This window comes from Notamacropus eugenii, chromosome 4, assembly GCF_028372415.1.
Source record: "Notamacropus eugenii isolate mMacEug1 chromosome 4, mMacEug1.pri_v2, whole genome shotgun sequence".
NCBI lineage: Eukaryota > Metazoa > Chordata > Mammalia > Diprotodontia > Macropodidae > Notamacropus > Notamacropus eugenii.
The window spans coordinates 196,460,840-196,479,540 of NC_092875.1; the positions used below are offsets into that span (position 1 = coordinate 196,460,840).

An 18,701-nucleotide genomic window follows, 5' to 3' on the forward strand; every position below is an offset into this window, starting at 1 on the left:
TAGATGCTTTAGGGTTCTCTAAGCATACCATATTATCATCTGCAAAGAGTGACAGCTTTGTTTTCTCATTACCTCTTCTAATTCCTTAAATTTCTTTTTCTTCTTGTGCTATAGCTAACATTTTTAGTACTATATTGATTAATAGTGGTGATAATGGGCATCCTTGCTTCTCCCCTGATCTTACTAGGAAGGCTTCTAGCTTATTCCCATTACAGATAATGCTTACTGGTGATTTTAGATAGATACTGCTTATCATTTTAAGGAACACTTTCTTTATTCTTATGTCCTTAAGTGTTTTTTTTTTTTTAAATAGGAATGGGTATCAAACTTTGTTGAAAGCTTTTTTAGCATCTATTGAAATAATGATGTGATTTTTGTCGTTTTTGTTATAGATATGGTCACTTATGTTGATAATTTTCCTAATATCAGACCAACCCTGTATTCTCAGTATAAATACCACCTGGCCACTGTGTATAATCCTTGCAATATATGGGTGGAATCAACTTGCTAGCATTTTGTTCAAACTTTTGAATCAATATTCATAATAGAAATTGGCCTATAATTTTCTTTCTATGTTTTAGTTCTTGCCAGTTTATGTATCAGAATCATATTTGTGTCCTAAAAGGAGCTTAATAGGATACCTTAAAATTCCCTTGAGAACTCATCTGGCCCTGGAGATTTTTTCTTATAGCATTTATTAACGATATGTTTAGTTTCTTTTTCTAAAATGGTGTTATTTATATATTATATTTTCTGATGTGTTAATCTGAGTAATTTATATTTTCATAAATATTCATAGTTTTTGCTCCAATTGTCAAATTTATTGGCATAGTGTTGGGCAAAATGTGCCCTGATGATTGTCTGAATTTTTTATTTACTGGTGGTGAATTTATTCTTTTCATTTTTTTCTGGATATTTGGTTTTCTTCTCTTTTTTTTCAAATCAAATTAAACAATGGCTCATCCACTTTGTTGTTTAAACCAAACACTAGATTTATTTTATTTACTCAATAGTTTTTTTTTTACTTTAAATCTTATTAATTTTGCCATTGATTTTTAGGATTTCCAAATTAGTGCTCATTTGCTGGTTTTTATTTATTTTCTTTTCTCTAGTTATTTTTAGTCAGATACCCATTTCCTTGATCTGTTCTTTTTCTGTTTTTTTTTTTTGATGCAAGAATGTGAGAAATGCTTTTTCCCCTAAGTACTACTTTAGTTGCATCTCATAAATTTTTATATGTCATCTCGTTGTTATTATCTTTAATGAAATTAGATTGATTCTACAATTTATTGTTTTACCCACTTATTCTTTAGATTAGATTATTTAGCTTCCAATCAATTTTAATCCATCTTTTATCTGTTTTTTCTTGAAGGTAATTTTTATTGCATCATGACCCAAAAGTAGTACATTCAATTTTTCTGCCTTCCTACATTTGATTTTGAGATTTTTTTATGCCCTCCACATGGTCATTTTTTGTGTAGGAGCCATGTGCTGCTGAGAAAAAGGTATATTCTTTTCTGTTCTCATTCAGTTTTCTCCACAGATCTGTCATATCTAAATTTTCTAATACTCTAATTTTTTAAGATTCTTTCTTGTTTATTTTTTTTGTTAGATTAATCAAAGTCTGAGAGAGAACAGTTAATGTCCTCCATTAATATAGGTTTGATGTTTATTTCTTCCTGTAACTCACTTAACTTATCATTTAAGAATTTGCATGGGGAAGTGGAGCCAAGATGACAGAGTAAAAGCAGGGACCTGCTTAAGCTCTCCCTCCAAATCCCTCAAAAACTCTGTAAAAATAACTCTAAACAAATTTTAGTGTAGCACGAGTCACAAAATGACAGAGTGAAAGAAATTTCCAGCCCAAGTCAGCCTGGAAGATTGACAGGAAAAGTTTATCACACCAGGCTGGGAGCAGAGCACAGTTTTGAGTGGGCCATGCCAGCATGGTTGTAGCTGTAACAGACATTAGGTGACTGAATGTCTGGTGGCTGTGGCTGTTTCTAGACTTCTCAACCCACAAACACCAAAGACAACTTCAAAGATAAATGAGAAGAGTCTCTCACCCATCTGAGAGGGGACTGTGGTCTGGCCCCAGCCAAAGGCCCAGCACAGAGGCAGTAACTGCCAAAACAATAGCTGCTTCTGGAGCCCTCCACTTAACAAAGATCTCAAAAGTCAAATGACTGGCTGAGAAAATGAGCAAACTTGGGGGAAAAAGGATACTGTAGACTTTTACTTCCTTGGTGAAAGTGCATTTTTAACAAGGGAAATAAAAAAAAAAATCAACCAGAAAAAGGCAACAATGTCAAAGCTCCTGCATCCAAAGCCTCCAAGAAAATATATGAATTGGTCTCAGGTCATGCAAGAGATCAAAAATGATTTTGAAAATCAAATAAGAGAAGTAGAGGAAAAATGGGAAGAAAAATGAGAGTGATACAAGAAAATCATGAAAAACGATTCAACAGCTTGATAAAGGAGATCCCAAAAATGCTGAAGAAAATAACACCTTTGGCAGGGAGGGGGGGCATTATGATAGAAAGGAGGACAAATTGGAGGATAAGGTAATCATAATATATGTTATCCTAGGGGAGGGGAGGGGGGAAGATGAGGAAAATTTTCAAACTCAAAATTTTGTGAAAGTGAATATTGAAAACTGAAAATAAATAAATTTAATTAGAAAAAATAATTTGGATGTTATACCACCTGGTACATATATGTTTAGTAATGATACTGATTCATTGTCTAAGATATCTTTTGAGCAAGATGTACTTTCCCTGTTTATCTCTTCTAATTAGGTTTATTTTTGTTTTTACTTTGTCTGAGATCAGAATTGATACCCCTAATTTGTTTTCCTTCAGCTGAAGAATAATAGATTCTGCTACAACCCCTTACCTTTACTCTGTTTCAAGTGTATTTCTCTATAGAATATATCATAGTATTCTGATTTTTGATCCACTCTGCTACCCACTTTCATTTTATGGGAGAGTACATTCCATTCACATTCACAGTTATGATTACTAACTCTGTATTTCCCTCCATTCTATTTTTCCTCCTGTTTGTTCTCTCTCTTCTTTTACTCTTGACCTCTGCACCAGTGTTTTGCTTCTGTGTAGCAGCTTACCCAATCTGTACCCCACTTCTGTCACCCCTCCTTTACTTAATCTTCTCCCTTCATACTTCCTATTGGGTAAGATGGATTTCAGTATTCAATTGATTGTATACATTATTCCTTCTTTGCATCAATATTGATGAGAGTAATGTTCAAGTGATGCCCCTCACCCACTCTCCCATCTTTCCTTCCACTCTAATAGATCTTTTGCCTCTTTTCATATGAAACAATTTACCCCATTTTATCTCTCTTTTCCTTTTGTACCCAGAGTACTCCTCTTTCTCTTCCCCCAATTATGCCATTCCCTTTAATTCACCTTATACCCATACCCTTTGTATGCACATTTTTCTAATGGTACTATCACTGATATAATTTTTAAGAATTACAAGTACCATCTTCCCATGTAGGAAATAAACAGTTTAGCTCCATTGAATCCTTATCTTTTTTCTCCCCATTTTCCCCATTTTCTCCCCATTATATTTCTTTTGGGTCTTGATATTGGAGATTTTTAAAAAAATTAATTCCTGTCTTCCCCTTATGAATGCTTAAAATCCTTCTATTTCATTAAACGACTAATTCCCCTTTGATATTTTATGCTTAGTTGTGCAGGGTAAATGATTCTTGATTGTAGTCCTAGATCCTTTGTCTTCTTGAATATCAAGTTCTGTAATCTCCAGTCTTTTAATATTTCAGCTGTGTAATCCTGATTATGGCTCTCAGATATTTGAATTATTCCTTTTGGGTTATTTTCTCTTGATCTGATAGTTCTGAACTATGACTAAACATTTCTTGGTGTTTTTATTTGGGGATCTCTTTCCTGAGGTGATTGATGAATCCTTTCAATGACTATTTTGCCCTCTTTCAGGATATCAAGACAGTTTTCCTTGATCATTTCTTGCAAGATGTCTATGTCTTCCTTTTGACCACGTCTTTCATTTAGTCCAATGATTCTGACATTGTCTTTCAGGAATCTGTTTTCCAAGTCAGCTTTTTTTTCCCATGAAGTATTTTATATTTTCCTCATTTTTTGAGTTGATTTGAGTCGTTAGTTTCCACTTCCCTAATTGTCACTTTTAAGGAATTGTTTTCACCAGTTAGTTTTTGTACTTCCTTTTCCTTTTATGGAATTGTACTTTTTAAAGAGTTGTTTTCTTTTGTGGGTTTTTGTATCTCCTTTTCCATTTGGCCAATTCTACTTTTTAGGCAGTTGTTTTCTTTTTCCAAGCATTTGATTCATTTCCCCCAATAATTCTTTGCATAACTCTCATTTCTTTCCCCAATTTTCCTTTTACATCTCTTAAATGATTATAAGCTCTTTTTTGAGCTCTTCCATGAGCTATTTCTAGGTTTAATATCACTTCTCCTTTTCCTTTGGGCATTTGCCAACTGGTATTTTGACATTGTTATCCTCTTCTGAATTTGTGCCTTGATTTTCCCTGTCACCATAATAACTTTCAATGGTCAGATTATTGTCTTTTGTTGTGTTTTGTTCATTCTTTTGAACTGTTTTCCTTTTAAATTGGAGTTCTGCTTCCAGGTTGGAAGGGACACTGTTTCAGGCTTCTTGTGTCAGGGGCTATAGGCCCTGGCTATTTACCTATTGGTTCACTGATGCTGCCCTGAGACCCTCAAGGGACCCTGCTGTCTGGTTTTCTTATAAGGAGTTGCAATGGTGGATGATAGGAACTACTGGAAGTAATGGGGTCTGTTAGCTTACCTGGTGTTAAGCTGGGGTCCTAGTGCTTGGCATTTGGCATGGGCTGAGGCCAGTGGGGTATATCTGTATTTTTCCTGATATAAACTGAATCACTTGGTGCTTATGGCTTCCTGTTTGCTTAGGCAGCCATTGGGTTTGTGCCTTCCTGTTTATCTATCACTATACTGAAGCAAGTGGAGGTCTGGTCACTGGAGATTGCTTGTTTGCCTAAGGCTATGCTGAAGCATGTGGTGGGGCATTTGTTTGCTCCATCATACTGAAACTCAGGATCTACTATTATTTTAATGGTGTGGGACTTGCTGCTGGCTTGTTTTCTGTCCCGGTTTGCACTTCCCTTTTATTCAAGTGACATAGATCTTTCCTGTCAATCCTCCAAGTCTCCCAGGCTAAAAGACCACTCTTTATTTTTTTTTTATTATTTTTACTGTCTTTATTTTTACTGGTTCTGCTCTTGTAGGATTTGTTTTGGGTTTCTAATTTATGGTTGTTTGGAAGTAAATATGGGAGAGTAAAGGCAGCTTACTGCTTTCTCCACCATCTTGGTTGTCAGAAGTAGGAATATTCTTTTTTATTTATGAAATTTATTTTAATCTGTTTCATTTACCATTTAAAATTCCTTTATTAAATTCCATATTATTAAAGTCAGCACAAAATTTTAACTTTCCAAGGTCTTTTTCTCTTATCCTGTGTGAGCTATCTTTCCAAATTTTGTATCATCTTCAAATTTGATGAATATGGCATCTATGCTATTATCCAAGTCATTGATTTTTTTAAAAAAAAATTATTTACACAGCATAGGGCCAAATAGAAGTCCTTGGGGTGCCACTGGATATATCTTTCCAAGTTGGAATCAGACTCCTAAGGACTACTACATAGTTCTGGCCAGTCAACCAGGTTCCATTTATTAGTATTCTCACATAACTCACTTTTTCATTTTTTTTCCGAAAACATATAATAAGAGTCAATCAAGTTAGCTTTTATTCTCAATGTGGTGTATTATTTTGAATACTGAAGTTAGTGTCAGGAAGAAAATTTAGATGCAATTTTTCCCCCTGATACTTATTGGTTATGTGATCATAGAACAGTAATCTAATCTTTTTCAGTCTCATTTTTTGGAGGGTCTGTAAAATGTGGATAATTCTAGTACCTAATTCACAAAATTGTTATGAAACATTCATGTGATATTGTGAATGAAACAATTTGAAAAAATTTTTGTAGTTCAGTCATTTTAATTGTGTTCAATTCTATCCCATTTTGGATTTTCCTGGTAAACATGTTGGAATGGTTTGCAGTTGCTTTTCTAGCTCATTTTATAGATGAGCAACTGAGGCAAACAAGGTCAAGTGATTTGCCCATGTCAGACACGAACTCAGGAAGATTAGTCTTCTGGACTTCAGGCTTGACATTCTATCCATGGTACCATTTAGTGGCTACATTTGACCTTAAAGTACCGTAAGAAGATATATCATTATAATCATCATTATCACTGATGCACTGCTGTTGAACTCTTCTTTGGGCTTTCCCATTTTTCTCTGTTACACTTTTCAGCTTCCTTTTTTATGTATTGTCTTTTCCCATTAGAGTATAAGTTCCTTGAGGACACAGACCTACTATTTATTTGTATTTTCAATGCTTAACACAGAGCCTGGTCTATAATAGGTGGTAAATAAATGATCATTGTCTGACTGATTGGCTACATGGAAAATGGACTGGAGCAAGGAAAGATTGAGGCAGTGGCACCAATCAGTTGACTATTTCAGTAGTCTAGTCAAGAGGTCATGAGGTACTGAAATACAGTAGCAGTTACATGACTGGAGAGGAAAGGACATGTTCAAGAGAAGTTACAGAGAAAGAAATTGCAAACTTTATCAACTGACTGGACAAGTGACTGAGAGTGAATAGTTTGGAATGAAGTCCAGATAGCAAACCTGGACAACTAGAAGTATGCCTCAATAATAATAAGGAAGCTCAGAAGAAAGATTTATTTTATGGGGAAATTAATCCCATGTTAGATACGTTGATTTTGAGAAGCCTGCACATATCCAATGGGAAATACTCAGTAGACAGTTGATTTTATAGGACTAGTCTTCAGGACAGAGACTAGGGAAGGCCATATGGATATAAGTATTGTCTTCATAAAGATGCTATAATTGAATCAGTTGTGAACTGACATGATTGTCAAGTGAGAAAGCAAAGAGAAGAGGGCCCAGGCTAGAGCCTTTGGGGAATATGGTTTTGTACTTCCTTTCTCCCTGGGGAATCAAATATTCTGACAGCAAAGGTAGTAATAAATAGTGATGAAGAATAGAGATAAGGGTCAGACTTGTGATTTCATTTGTATTAAGGACTACTAGACTGGGAAATTCTCTTTGCTAATGCAGGTTAGCACTTTCTCTGCAACTTAGAATATTAAGAGAGTTGCCCTGAGAAGTCAGAGAGAAAATGACTTAGAGTCACATAGCCAGCATGTGTCAGAGACAAGACTTGAACCTGGGCTTTTTGACTCCAAAATTGGCTCTCTATCCAATATGCCCCATTATCCTTGATATTATTAGATAAATATCTCATCTAGGAGACAGTATCAATAATCATCTTGATGATACATGACAGTTACCAGCACATGGAACTCCAATGAATTTATTGGACTCTTGACAAATCAAATTCCCAAGAAGATTAAGTACAAAGTTGGGTTTGAAGAGGGAGGAGATGAATTCCAGAGAATGGATGACTGCCTCAATGGATGCTCAGGATAAGCAGTGTGTACAGGAACATCCCTGAGCAGTCAAGAGAGAAAAGATGAGGACACTGAAATTTCCAGGGAATCCAAATGCAAACTATGCCTCCTTAAGCATTTTCCCTGTGTTCAGCTCTTCAGAGATAGATGATATTCCCAATTAAGTAGAGCATGGTGGAGTAGACAAGAGGATGCTCTTAACCACCCCTGTTTGGGTGTACATCACCATAGTTGTGCCCTCGCCAACTGGGGGTTACAATAACACTAACAGAGAGATTCAATTAATTTAACAAATTAACAATTTGTGTCATTTCTTGTACATGCAGTAACATGCACACAAAGCATCTCTTTGTGATCGAGCAGCTGTCCCATCCTCAGCTCACAGCTTCATTAATCATGCACTCGGCATGTTATTGTCTAAATTACAGCGCCATTTGAGATGGGAAAAACATTGAGAATGAAATGTTGCTTACACTTTGAAAGGAGGAATGGATTACAAATAAGTGCTGGAAAACAGTTTCTTGAATTGGTGATGAGCTCATAAAAAAAAGAAAAGATGCTGCCACCCACAAATATACAGTTATTTTCTCTTTTCTTCTCCAGAAGGATTCTGTAGCTAATTATTCAGGTACAAGATGAGAATGAGAGAGGATTCTTACAAATGGCCAAGGGCTAGTCTAATAAAAGGGGAATAATATACAAACTGTTAGGGTCTCTTTTGATGTGTCCATTAGTTCATTCATAATGTGTTGATATGGGGAATTAAAATAGAAGGAATTCAAACCAGTACCTTTTAGTATTGATTACCATTCAGGGGGGTGGAGCCAAGATGACAGAGTAGAAAGATGGACTTGCTCTAGCTCTACCCTCATAGCCCATAGAATACCTGTAAAAAATGAGTCTAAACAAATTCTAGAGCAGCAGAATCCACAAAACAACAGAGTGAAAGGGATTTCCAGCTCAAGACAGCCTGGAAGGCTATCACACTGGGCTAAGAGTGGAGCTCAGCATAGCCTTGGCATGTGGTGTGGACAGGATTGAAGCAAACTTCAGGGTGCAAAATCATGGGCAGCAGCTATGATTCCCAGATTGCTGAACCCACAAATGCCAAAGACAGCTTCAAAGGTCAGTAAGAAAGCTCATTCATCTAGGTGAGAAGGCAGCAGGGTTGGCCCCAGCCCTGGGCCCAGGGTAGTGGCAGCCACTGCTGGAGCAGTGTCCATTTTTAGAGCCATCCACCTAAAGACCTTGGGGGAATTGAACAGGTGATCTGGGTGTCAGTCCTGAGTGGTAGTCAGACCCACCCAGGAGTGGGATAAGGAGGAGCACTGGCATGGTGGAGCTGGTGGAAGCTCTGAAGTGGGATTCCTACTTACAGATTCGGGGAAGAAGGTGTTTGTGGTTGCTCCCATACCAAAGCGCAGGCCAAGAGAGGAGTAAACTCCTCTCCCTTGATTGTGCCAACCTTGAAGGAACTGAGAATTCACAATTCCCTAGAATATACCATCCACTTGACAAAGGACTCAAAAGTCAAGTAACTGACTGTGAAAATGCCACCCCCCTCCAACATGGGAAAAAATAAGACTATAAAAGGTTACTTGCTTGGTGAAAAGGTATTTTCTTCCATCCTTTCAGATGAGGGAGAACAAAGTATACCATCAGAGGAAGACAAAAAAGTCAAGTCTTCTATATCCAAAACCTCCAAAAAAAAATTCAATGATCTTAGGCCATGGAAGAGCTCAAAAAGGATTTTGAAAATCAAGTAAGACAGGTGGAGGAAAAAATGGGAAGATAAATGAGAGCACTGTAAGAAAACCATGAAAAGTGAGCCAATAGCTTGCTAAAGAAGACACACACAAAAAAATGCTGAAGAAAATGACACCTTTAAAAATAGGCTGTAGGTCACCATTTCTTGGAAAAGAAGTGGGCTTGGCAAAATTATCATTCTTTCTGCATGTTATAATGGAATTGGCAAATATTGCCATAATCATATATAATGAGCATAAGGTTGTGGAGTGAAGAAGGTTAACTTTGCTCTACATTTCTCTATTCTAGCTCAAAGACTTATCCCATAGTCTTCTATCCTGGAGAGAAGTAGATGTTTTTAATTAAAAGCAAAAAATGATTCCTAGTTCACATACTACCTTTTCATAGCTCTGTCTTTACTGTATTCATTAGGAAAAAATGCTTTATATGTGGGAGATTGGAATTCCACAAGATATTTGGACATATTGGCCAGGCTATGTGGTACTGCAGTACTGCATAATGACAGGACAAGAGGGCTCTTGAAAGAGGCCCACTAAACCATTCATAAGGTTCTCTGCAGACACATATTGACTTAGAAAATCACAAATTAGTAACATCTGTTCTGTATTATACTTCTATTTATTTTATTTAATTTACCTAATAACATTTTAATCTTGTGCAGAGCCCTACTAAGACATGTTTGGGTTTTTAATATCTCCTATAGACCATGTGTTTGACACCTCTACTTCAAAGGTAGATCTGTAAAGTTAAAACATCTGTTTGCCTTTCCAGAGTCACCAGACTAGTTCACAGTTTCACCACCAGTGCATTAAAGTATTTGTACTTTCTACTCCCTATTTGCATTAGCACCATGGTGAAGCTTGGGAAGACTACTAAAAATCTAGGTGAGCCAAAGAAGATGACTCCTTTGAAAAAGGAGATAGAAGAAAGTGAATCTGAGGATACTCCAGAAGATGAAAAAGAAAGCAGCCAGGAAGGACTTTTGATCCCTCAGAAAGAAGGGCAAGAGGGATGTGACTATACTAGTAAAGAGGGTAACATCAGCCACAAAAGCTGCTGTTTCCCCCACATGTGCCAAGAAAGTAGGCATGACTCCTAGTAAGAAGGTTTCCATGACCTCTGACAAGAAAGTAACCACCCTAGCCAAAGCTGTCATTACAAGCAAGAAAGGAGCTACTCCATTGAAAACAGCACATCCTTTCCCTCGCCAAAGGGGCAAAAATATTGGATAAATGTCAAGAAAGAGGACAGAGAAGATGAGGAGGATGAAAAAGACACCCAAACCCACAAAAATGGGACCCTCTCCAGCCAAACAGTACTCTAAAGATGAACAGGAAGGGGAGGAATCAATAATAATGAGGATAAAGAAGATGAAAACGACTGAAGAAGAAGTTATGGATGCCATACCTGTCAAAAGGAAGGCTGTTTCTGTGCAAGTTATATCTAGGAAAGCTGGGAAGGTCAATGATTCCAAGGAGGAAGAGGAAGATGAAAATGAACAGGAGCAAGATGAAGAGGAGGAAAAGGAAATGTCTGTCAAAGAAGTACCAGGAAAGAAGAAAAAGGAAAGGGATAAACAGAAGTGGTCAGCTAGATGGCTTAGTAGGTAGGAATGTTGGACCTGAAGTCAGGAGGACCTGGATTCAAATTCATCCTCAGACACTAACTGGGCATATCACTTAACTTCCGTTTACTTTAATCCACTGGAGCAGGAAATGTCAAGTCACTCTGGCATCTTTGTCAAGAAAACCTCATGAACAGTATGACCGATGAGGTCATGAAGAGTCAAATATGACTGAATTGACTCAACAACAATAATAACAACAAACAGAAATCCCCCCAAACCAAGAAACACGAACTGGAAGCTGAAGCTACAGTTTTTACAATTTTTGACAGAACTACTTCTGGGCTAAAAACTGGCATCATACAAAAAAAAAAAAAGACAGTCACTATTGTGAACATCTTCACTGGCACCACCAGAATGTTTGGCTATGTGGAGTTTAAATCAGCTGAAGACATAGAAAAGGCTCTAGAGCTCAATGGCTCCAAAGAACCATTGCCCTCAGAAAGAAGGGCACTAAGAATGGCTATACTAGTAAAGAGGGTACCATCAGCCATAAAAGCTGCCATTTCCCCCACGTGTGCCAAGAAAGTAGGCATGACTCCTGCTAAGAAGGTTTCCATGGCCTCTAAAGTGCTTAATTCTGAAATGAAGATAGTAACAGTAAAAGAGAACAAGAAGATCGACATAAAAATCCTCTTTGCCAAGAATCTGATGTAAAAGTACCTCAAGAGGAGTACAAAGAAGTATTTAAAGATACTATTAAGGTCAGACTGTTCTGCACCAAAGATGGAACACTCAAAATTATTGCCTACATTGAATTTAAGAGAGAAGCAGGCATGGTAGAGAAACAGGGAACCAACATTGATGGTCAGGGACTCATTCTAAACTACCCAGAGGATAAAAGAAAAGTACAAGAAAATTTGGAAGGAAGAACAACTCTTGGAGGGGGAACAAAAGCAAGCCAGCAGATTCAAGAACACTGCTGCTGAATAACATGTCTACCACTTTGTTGAAGAAAGTCTGCAAGAAGTGCTGGAGATTTCCCCAGAACAACCAAGATCAACTTAAAGGGTCTGCATTCATGGAATCAATCTCTGTGGGAGATGGAAAGGAAGCTTTGACTTCTTATAATATTATAGAAATTGAAGGCAGAGTCATATGGCTGGAGCTAAAGGGACAGAAGACAGTTAATGCCACACCAAGGAACCAGTTCTATGATACTGCATTCTTACGTGGTGTATCCAAAGACATGAGAGAAGGAACATTTAAAAATCTGTTTCATAGTTCTGTAGGTACCAGGATAGTCACAGGCAGACAGACAAGTTCATCTAAAGCAGTGCTTCTTAAACTGTGGGTCCTGACCCCACATGGGTTTGTGAAAAATTTGGCCACAGTAAAAGGTTTCTGAATGTGCTATGGCCAGAAATTAATTAAACTCAAACACATAATTGATCCAAAGTGGCAGCCTTTGCTCATGTTGCTTCTCAGAATTCTACTGTAGCCTTGGTTCTGAACACAAAGCCTGCCCACTTTGCACTTAGCATGCCTTCAGGTTATGCAACACCAATTGAAGTTGCCAAAAGGCCAAAAAGGATTGGGAATACCACAAGCTTAAGAAACCCTCTTCTAAAAGATTGCAGTTAGGGTACTGCAACTCAGAAGAAATTTGTAAACGTGATAGAGGCCATGGAAAAGAGGGAGACTGATAGAAACAAATTCTGGACTGAGCTAAGCTTAGTGGCTTTGGAGGTCAAGGGCGCTGGTGGAAGATTTAGTGGCTGAAGAAGCAGTGGGAGAGGCCAAAGTGGGGTTTGGTGGCAGAGGCTGAAGAAACTTTGGAGGTTGGGGTGGTTTTTGAGGAGATGCAAGACAACAAGTCACAAAAAAAAAAGAAATGAAAATTAAGTTTGAATAACTCCTCCCCATTCTCTTTCCTTCTGCTATCTGAATGGAGTCTAGAAGTTTTGTCCTGATGTCTAATCCTTGAAAGATCTTTCTCTGGACATTCCAAGACAAATATGCAGTCTGGAGGTAGTCTTGGAAAAACTTGGATGACATTTCAAGGAAGAAAGCATGTTGATTTTGACAGGATATATGTTCAATATAAACTTTTTGCAAGTGATTGATGTGGGAGGTAACCATTTTGTCTGTGAGTTGTCTTGAGTTTTTAATGTTGTGTTCCTTGTACAAAACCATTTTTCTACCCAAAAAAAAAAGCTAAGAGAAGCACAGCTACCTATTTATTAGAGCCCACACAGCAGATAAATGACAGACCGACACATTTAACATCACTAAGTGGTTGAACACACTGAGGCAAAGACTCAGGGAGAAGAGCAAACTTTTAAAACTATCACAACAAATATCTTAGTGTTTCAAGTAAACAGAGATCCATGAAGTGTAATAATTTTATTTAAATCCTATAGGGAAGAAAGTACTAAGCATCATGTTGAAATTTGGCAGATGTTTCCAGATTATTTTTCCTCTTCCCATCACAATTGAACTAATCATTTCCAATTGGTCAAACTGTAATAAAAGGAAATAATTTATGGATATAGCAGCTTTGCAAATAATAATAGTACGAACTTTTAAAATAAAATCATTACTATTAAGGAATATTAACTATGAATGAGTTATTGAATATATGAATTAGTCATCTAAATGAAGAGGAACTCAATCTCCTACACATTTTCACAGTGTTTCCCTCCTATTCAAATTAGTATGCATTATAGTTTCTTAATTGACAAAGTACAGGCATATGCGTGGATGCACATAGGGACAATGATAGCTAATCAGCAAGCACTCATATGAAGATAATGTAAAACATATTTGTCACATCTACCTTATGTTACCATCAACATGACTGATGTAAAAGTAGCTTTATTGTATTCCTTCTCCCTGTTATCCCTCTTGCCAAATACTAAACTCTGGGGGTGGGGGGTAGGGGTTGATTCTTGAGTATGACCGGGGTTTCTATCTTGATGAAGAGCTACTTTACATTTTTGTCAGACTCACAAGGAGTTGCCACAGGGGGGAACAGTGGTGTCTTGCAGTAGGACATTGAGAGTACAAATTAGGAAAAGGTGGTTGGAATTGCTTCCTGTCATGTTCCCTTTCTGATGGGAATCTCTGAGAAATACAGACACAGAACCATGTCAATAGCAACTGACTTAAGAGATCCCCTAATTAACTAGGTTTGAATTCTATGTGTTCATCATGATCAGTTGATTGGGGAGTCTTGGATTATAGTAATTAAAGCTGAGCCAAAGCCAAAGGCAGAAGACAGAATCTTTCACTATACAGAAAGCAAGTCAACTTTGAGTTCAGTGCCCAATCATTTGCAGTAAGACCTATTTTTCTTACTTATTGAAGAAGATATTAAATTCACTAATGCTGTAAGCAAGTGAGCACTTCACACAAACTGAAGAGGGAGGGCAACTGCAAAACAAATCAAAAATAGTCAAATGTATTCAAGAATCAGCCAAAGAATGGAAATGCAGAGCAAAGACATCCTCCACCCCTGCTGCACACACATACAGAAAGTTTTCCTCTCATCTCAAGTCACTAAGCAAAAAAAAATATCAATTCATTGAACTCTGGACACTATGAGCTCATACATTCTTCCCAAGTTTAAGAGACCTTCTTGATATGACTGATTTGATTTATTTCCTTTTTTGGTGGAAAAACCAAATCCTGGAATGCCCATTTTCTTTTGAAGACATCTAGATTCTGACAAGAAATAAACTCGAATGGGCCATTTTAAAGAAACATGTAGTTTCTTTATAAGGGGCATAAGTTATAGATAACTACTTGCCTTTGATGAATTTCTTTGAACACATTGGATAAAATGCCAACCCATTGTCAATGTCTGATTATTTATCTTTCTATCTGATTTTATGGCCATAAGAAAATGTCTATAGAGCTTTTGTAACATATGTTTCCAATATAGGATTATAATCTAAAAAGAAAAAAAAAGAATAATTCTCTTCTCAGGTAACAAATTCTTATGGCAGGATACTTTGTAAATTTATTTTATTTTTGTCATCAGGTTATAAAAGTGATGCTTTTTTCCTCTTGAATTGTTTAAATTATAGAACTAACAATTTTTTTGGAATTTTAAAATATTTATTTATTTATTTATAGTTTTCTACATGTATTTCCAGCAGAGTTTGAGCTCCAAATTTTCTCCCCAGCTCTATCCTCCCTCCACCAGATGACATGTATTCTGATTATCCTTTCCCCTAGTCTCCCCTCTCAATTATCATCCCCTTTCTTATGCCCTTCCTCTTTACTTTCTTTAAGGGTAAGATAGATTTCTATTCCCCATTGCCTGTATATTTTATTTGTAAAATGAGTTGTAAAAACATTTTGTTGTTTGTAAAAACATTTTTTTTAACATTTGTTTTTAAAACTTTGAGTTCCAAATTCTCTCCCTTCTTCTCTTCCCACTTACCCTCATTGAGAAGACAAGCAATTCAATATAGGTTATACATGCATAGTTATGCAAAACACTTCCATAATAGTCATGTTGTGAAAGACTAACTATATTTCCCTCCATCCTATCCTGCCCCCCAATTATTCTATTTTCTCTTTAGATCTTGTCTCTTTGCAAAAGTGCTTGATTCTGACTACCCCATCCCCAATCTGCCTTCCCTTCTATCATCCCCCCTTATCATCTGCCCCCACCACTTTCTTGTAAGATAAGATGCAAATGAGCGTATATGTTATTCCCACTTTATATCAAATCTGATGATAGCAAGGTTCACTCATTCCTTCTTACCCCCCTCCCTTCTTCTCGACTGTAAAATCTCTTTCTTGCCTCCTTTACGTGAAATAATTTACCCCATTATATCTCTCCTTTTCTCCTCCAATATATTCCTATCTCACCTCTTAATTTTATTTTAGAAGTCATCTCTTCATATTCAACTCACCCTCTGCCCTCTATGTATCATCTATCTATCTATCTATCTATCTATCTATCTATCTATCTATCTATCTATCTATCTATCTATCTATCTATCTATCTATCTATCTACCTGTCTGTCTGTCTGTCTGTCTACCCACCTATCTATTACCTCCAACTACCCTAATACTGAGAAAGGTCTCTTGAGTTACAAATATCATCTTTCCATGTAGGAATGTAAACAGTTTAACTTTCATAAGTCGCTTATGATTTCTCTTACCTGTTTACCTTTTCATGCTTCTCTTCATTCTTGTATCTGAAAGTCAAAATTTCTATGCAGCTTTAGTCTTTTCATCAAGAATGCTTGAAAGTGAGAGAGGGAGCCAAGATGGCAGAGTAGAAAGATGCATATATGCTAGCTCTTACCCCACAGCCCATAAAATACCTGTAAAGAAGAACTCCCATAAATTCTAGAGCAGCAGAAGCCACAAAACAATGGAGTGGAGGAGATTTCTATCCCAGAGAGACCTGAAAGACTGACTGGAAAGGTCTGCTGTGCACAGGGACACAGAACAGAGCCCAGCCCTGCCTTGGCTAGGCAGCACCAAAAGGAGCAGATCCGAGCAGGCTTCAGGGATAGAATCTCCAGCAGCAGAGCAGATCCCTCAACCCACAGATGACAATGGTCAGTGAGAGGGTCCTTTTGGCTGACCAAGAAGGGAGCAGGGTGTCCCCATAACTCAGGCCTCCTCAGGAAGCAGCAGCAAAGGCAGCAACAGACAGGTCTCCAAAAGCAGGCAGTAGCCTGCATCCATTGTTGAAGATCTCATTGTAAACCCCACGAGGGAACTGAGCCCTGTGTGGCAGCCCTGCCTCCATCTGAGCAGCTGATCTTAATCTCACACTGAATAAGCAGCCCTCCCCCCTCCTAAAACCCCTGAGGCTTTGGAGCAGCTCATCTGAATCCCACCTCCCAAGTGTTGGCTTGGTGGAGCTGGAGGCTAGGTGGTTGTGGAGAGGAAACTCAGAAGTCAAGTAACTGTCTGGGAAAATGCCCAAAAAAGAGAAAACAAAAATAAGACCATAGAAGGTTACTTTCTTGTGCAACAGGTGTCTCCCCCAATACATTCAGATAAGGAAGAACAAGGCATACTGTCAGAGGAAGTCAAGGCCTCTGCCTCAAGGGCCTCCAAAGAGAACTTAAACTGGACTCAGGCAATAGAAGACCTTAAAAAACAAGTTAGCAGCTTGCTAAAGGAGAACCAAAAAAATGCTGAGGAAAATAACAGCTTTAAAAAGAGGCTAACTCAATTGGAAAAAGAGGTCCAAAAAGCCAATGAGGAGAAGGAGGTTTTAAAAAGCAGAATTAGCCAAATGGAAGAGAAGGTTCAAAAGCTCACTGAACAAAATAATTCGTTGAAAGAGAGAATTGAGTTCAGGGAAATGAATGGCTATGAATTAAACCAAGAAGTTAGTAAACAAAACCAAAAATTTGAAAAAATAAAGATAATGTGAATCATCTCATTGGAAAAACAACTGACCTGGAAAATAGATCCAGGAGACACAATTTAAAAATTATAGGACTACCTGAAAGTCATGATCAAAAAAGAGCCTAGACATTATCTTCCATGAAATTATCAAGGAAAACTACCCTGATGTTGTAGAATCAGAGGGCAAAATGAATATTGAAAGAATTCACTGATCGCCTCCTGAAAGAGACCTGAACAGAGAAACTCCTAGGAACATTGTGGCCAAATTTCAGAGTTCACAGATCAAGGAGAAAATACCGCAAGCAGCTAGAAAGAAACAATTTGAGTACTGTGGAAATACAATCAGGATAACACAGGATCTGTCAGGTTCAACATTAAGGGATTGAAGGGTTTAGAATGGGATATTTCAGAGGTCAAAGGAACTGGATTGAAACCAAGAATCATCTACCCAGCAAATCTGAGTATAATACTTCAAGGGAATAAGTGGTCATTCAATGATATAGTTGACTTTCAATCATTCATATTGAGGAAAAGACCAGATCTGTATCGAAAAATTTGACTTCCCAAGACAAGAATCAAGAGAAGCACGAAAAGATAAACAGGAAAGAAAAATCATAAAAGACTCTCTAAAGCAGAACTGTTTACATTACTACATGGAAAGAAAATATTTTTAACTCTTGAATCTTTTCTCAGTATTGGGGTAGATGGAGAAATTGTACATACATACACACACATATAGATAGAGAGTACAGAGTATGTTATATCAGAAGAGATGATATCCACACAAAAAAAATAAAATAAAATAAAAATTAAGTGGTGAAGGAGGAAAATACTGGGAAGAGAAGGGGAGAAATGGAATAGGGCAGGCTATAACTCATAAAAGAGATAAGAAAAATCTTACTCAATGGAGGAGAAAAGGGAGAAGAGGAGAGGGGAAAAATGAAGCTACTCTCTCCACATGTGGCTGAAGGAGGGAATAACATGGTCACTAAATTTGATATGAAAATTTATATCACACCACAGGAAAGTAGGAGAGGAGGCAACAAGTGGGGTGAGGGGAATGTTAGAAGGGAGGAAAAATGGAGAAGGGAGTCACTAGAAATAATCACTTTCGAAAAGGGACAAGGTCAATTGTGGGGAAAAAATAAGGGAGGGATAGAGTAGGACAGAGGGCGATATAATTAGTATTACACAACATGGTTATTATGGAAGTTTTTTGCAAAAGGACACATATTCAGTCTGTACTGAATTGCTTCCCTTCTCAGTGGGGCTGGGGAGGGGCAGGGGAAGGGAGAGAAGTTGGAATTCAAAGTATTAGAAATGAATGTTAAGAATTTTTATTGCACATAATCAGGAAATAAGAACTACAAGGAATGGGTTACAAAAATTTATCTTGCCCTACAACAAAAGAGAGAAG

General features: G+C 37.4%; 1 protein-coding gene across 1 annotated transcript; it reads left to right on the plus strand.

Annotated features, from left to right (window-relative positions):
- Positions 1–10,180: 10,180 nt before the first annotated feature.
- LOC140502394 (nucleolin-like) lies at positions 10,181–12,302 on the plus strand. The gene is given in 6 exon segments (XM_072606592.1): positions 10,181–10,364; positions 10,639–10,919; positions 11,162–11,373; positions 11,518–11,603; positions 11,606–11,821; positions 11,824–12,302. Coding segments are annotated over 6 exon segments (1,458 nt in total).
- Positions 12,303–18,701: the final 6,399 nt, after the last annotated feature.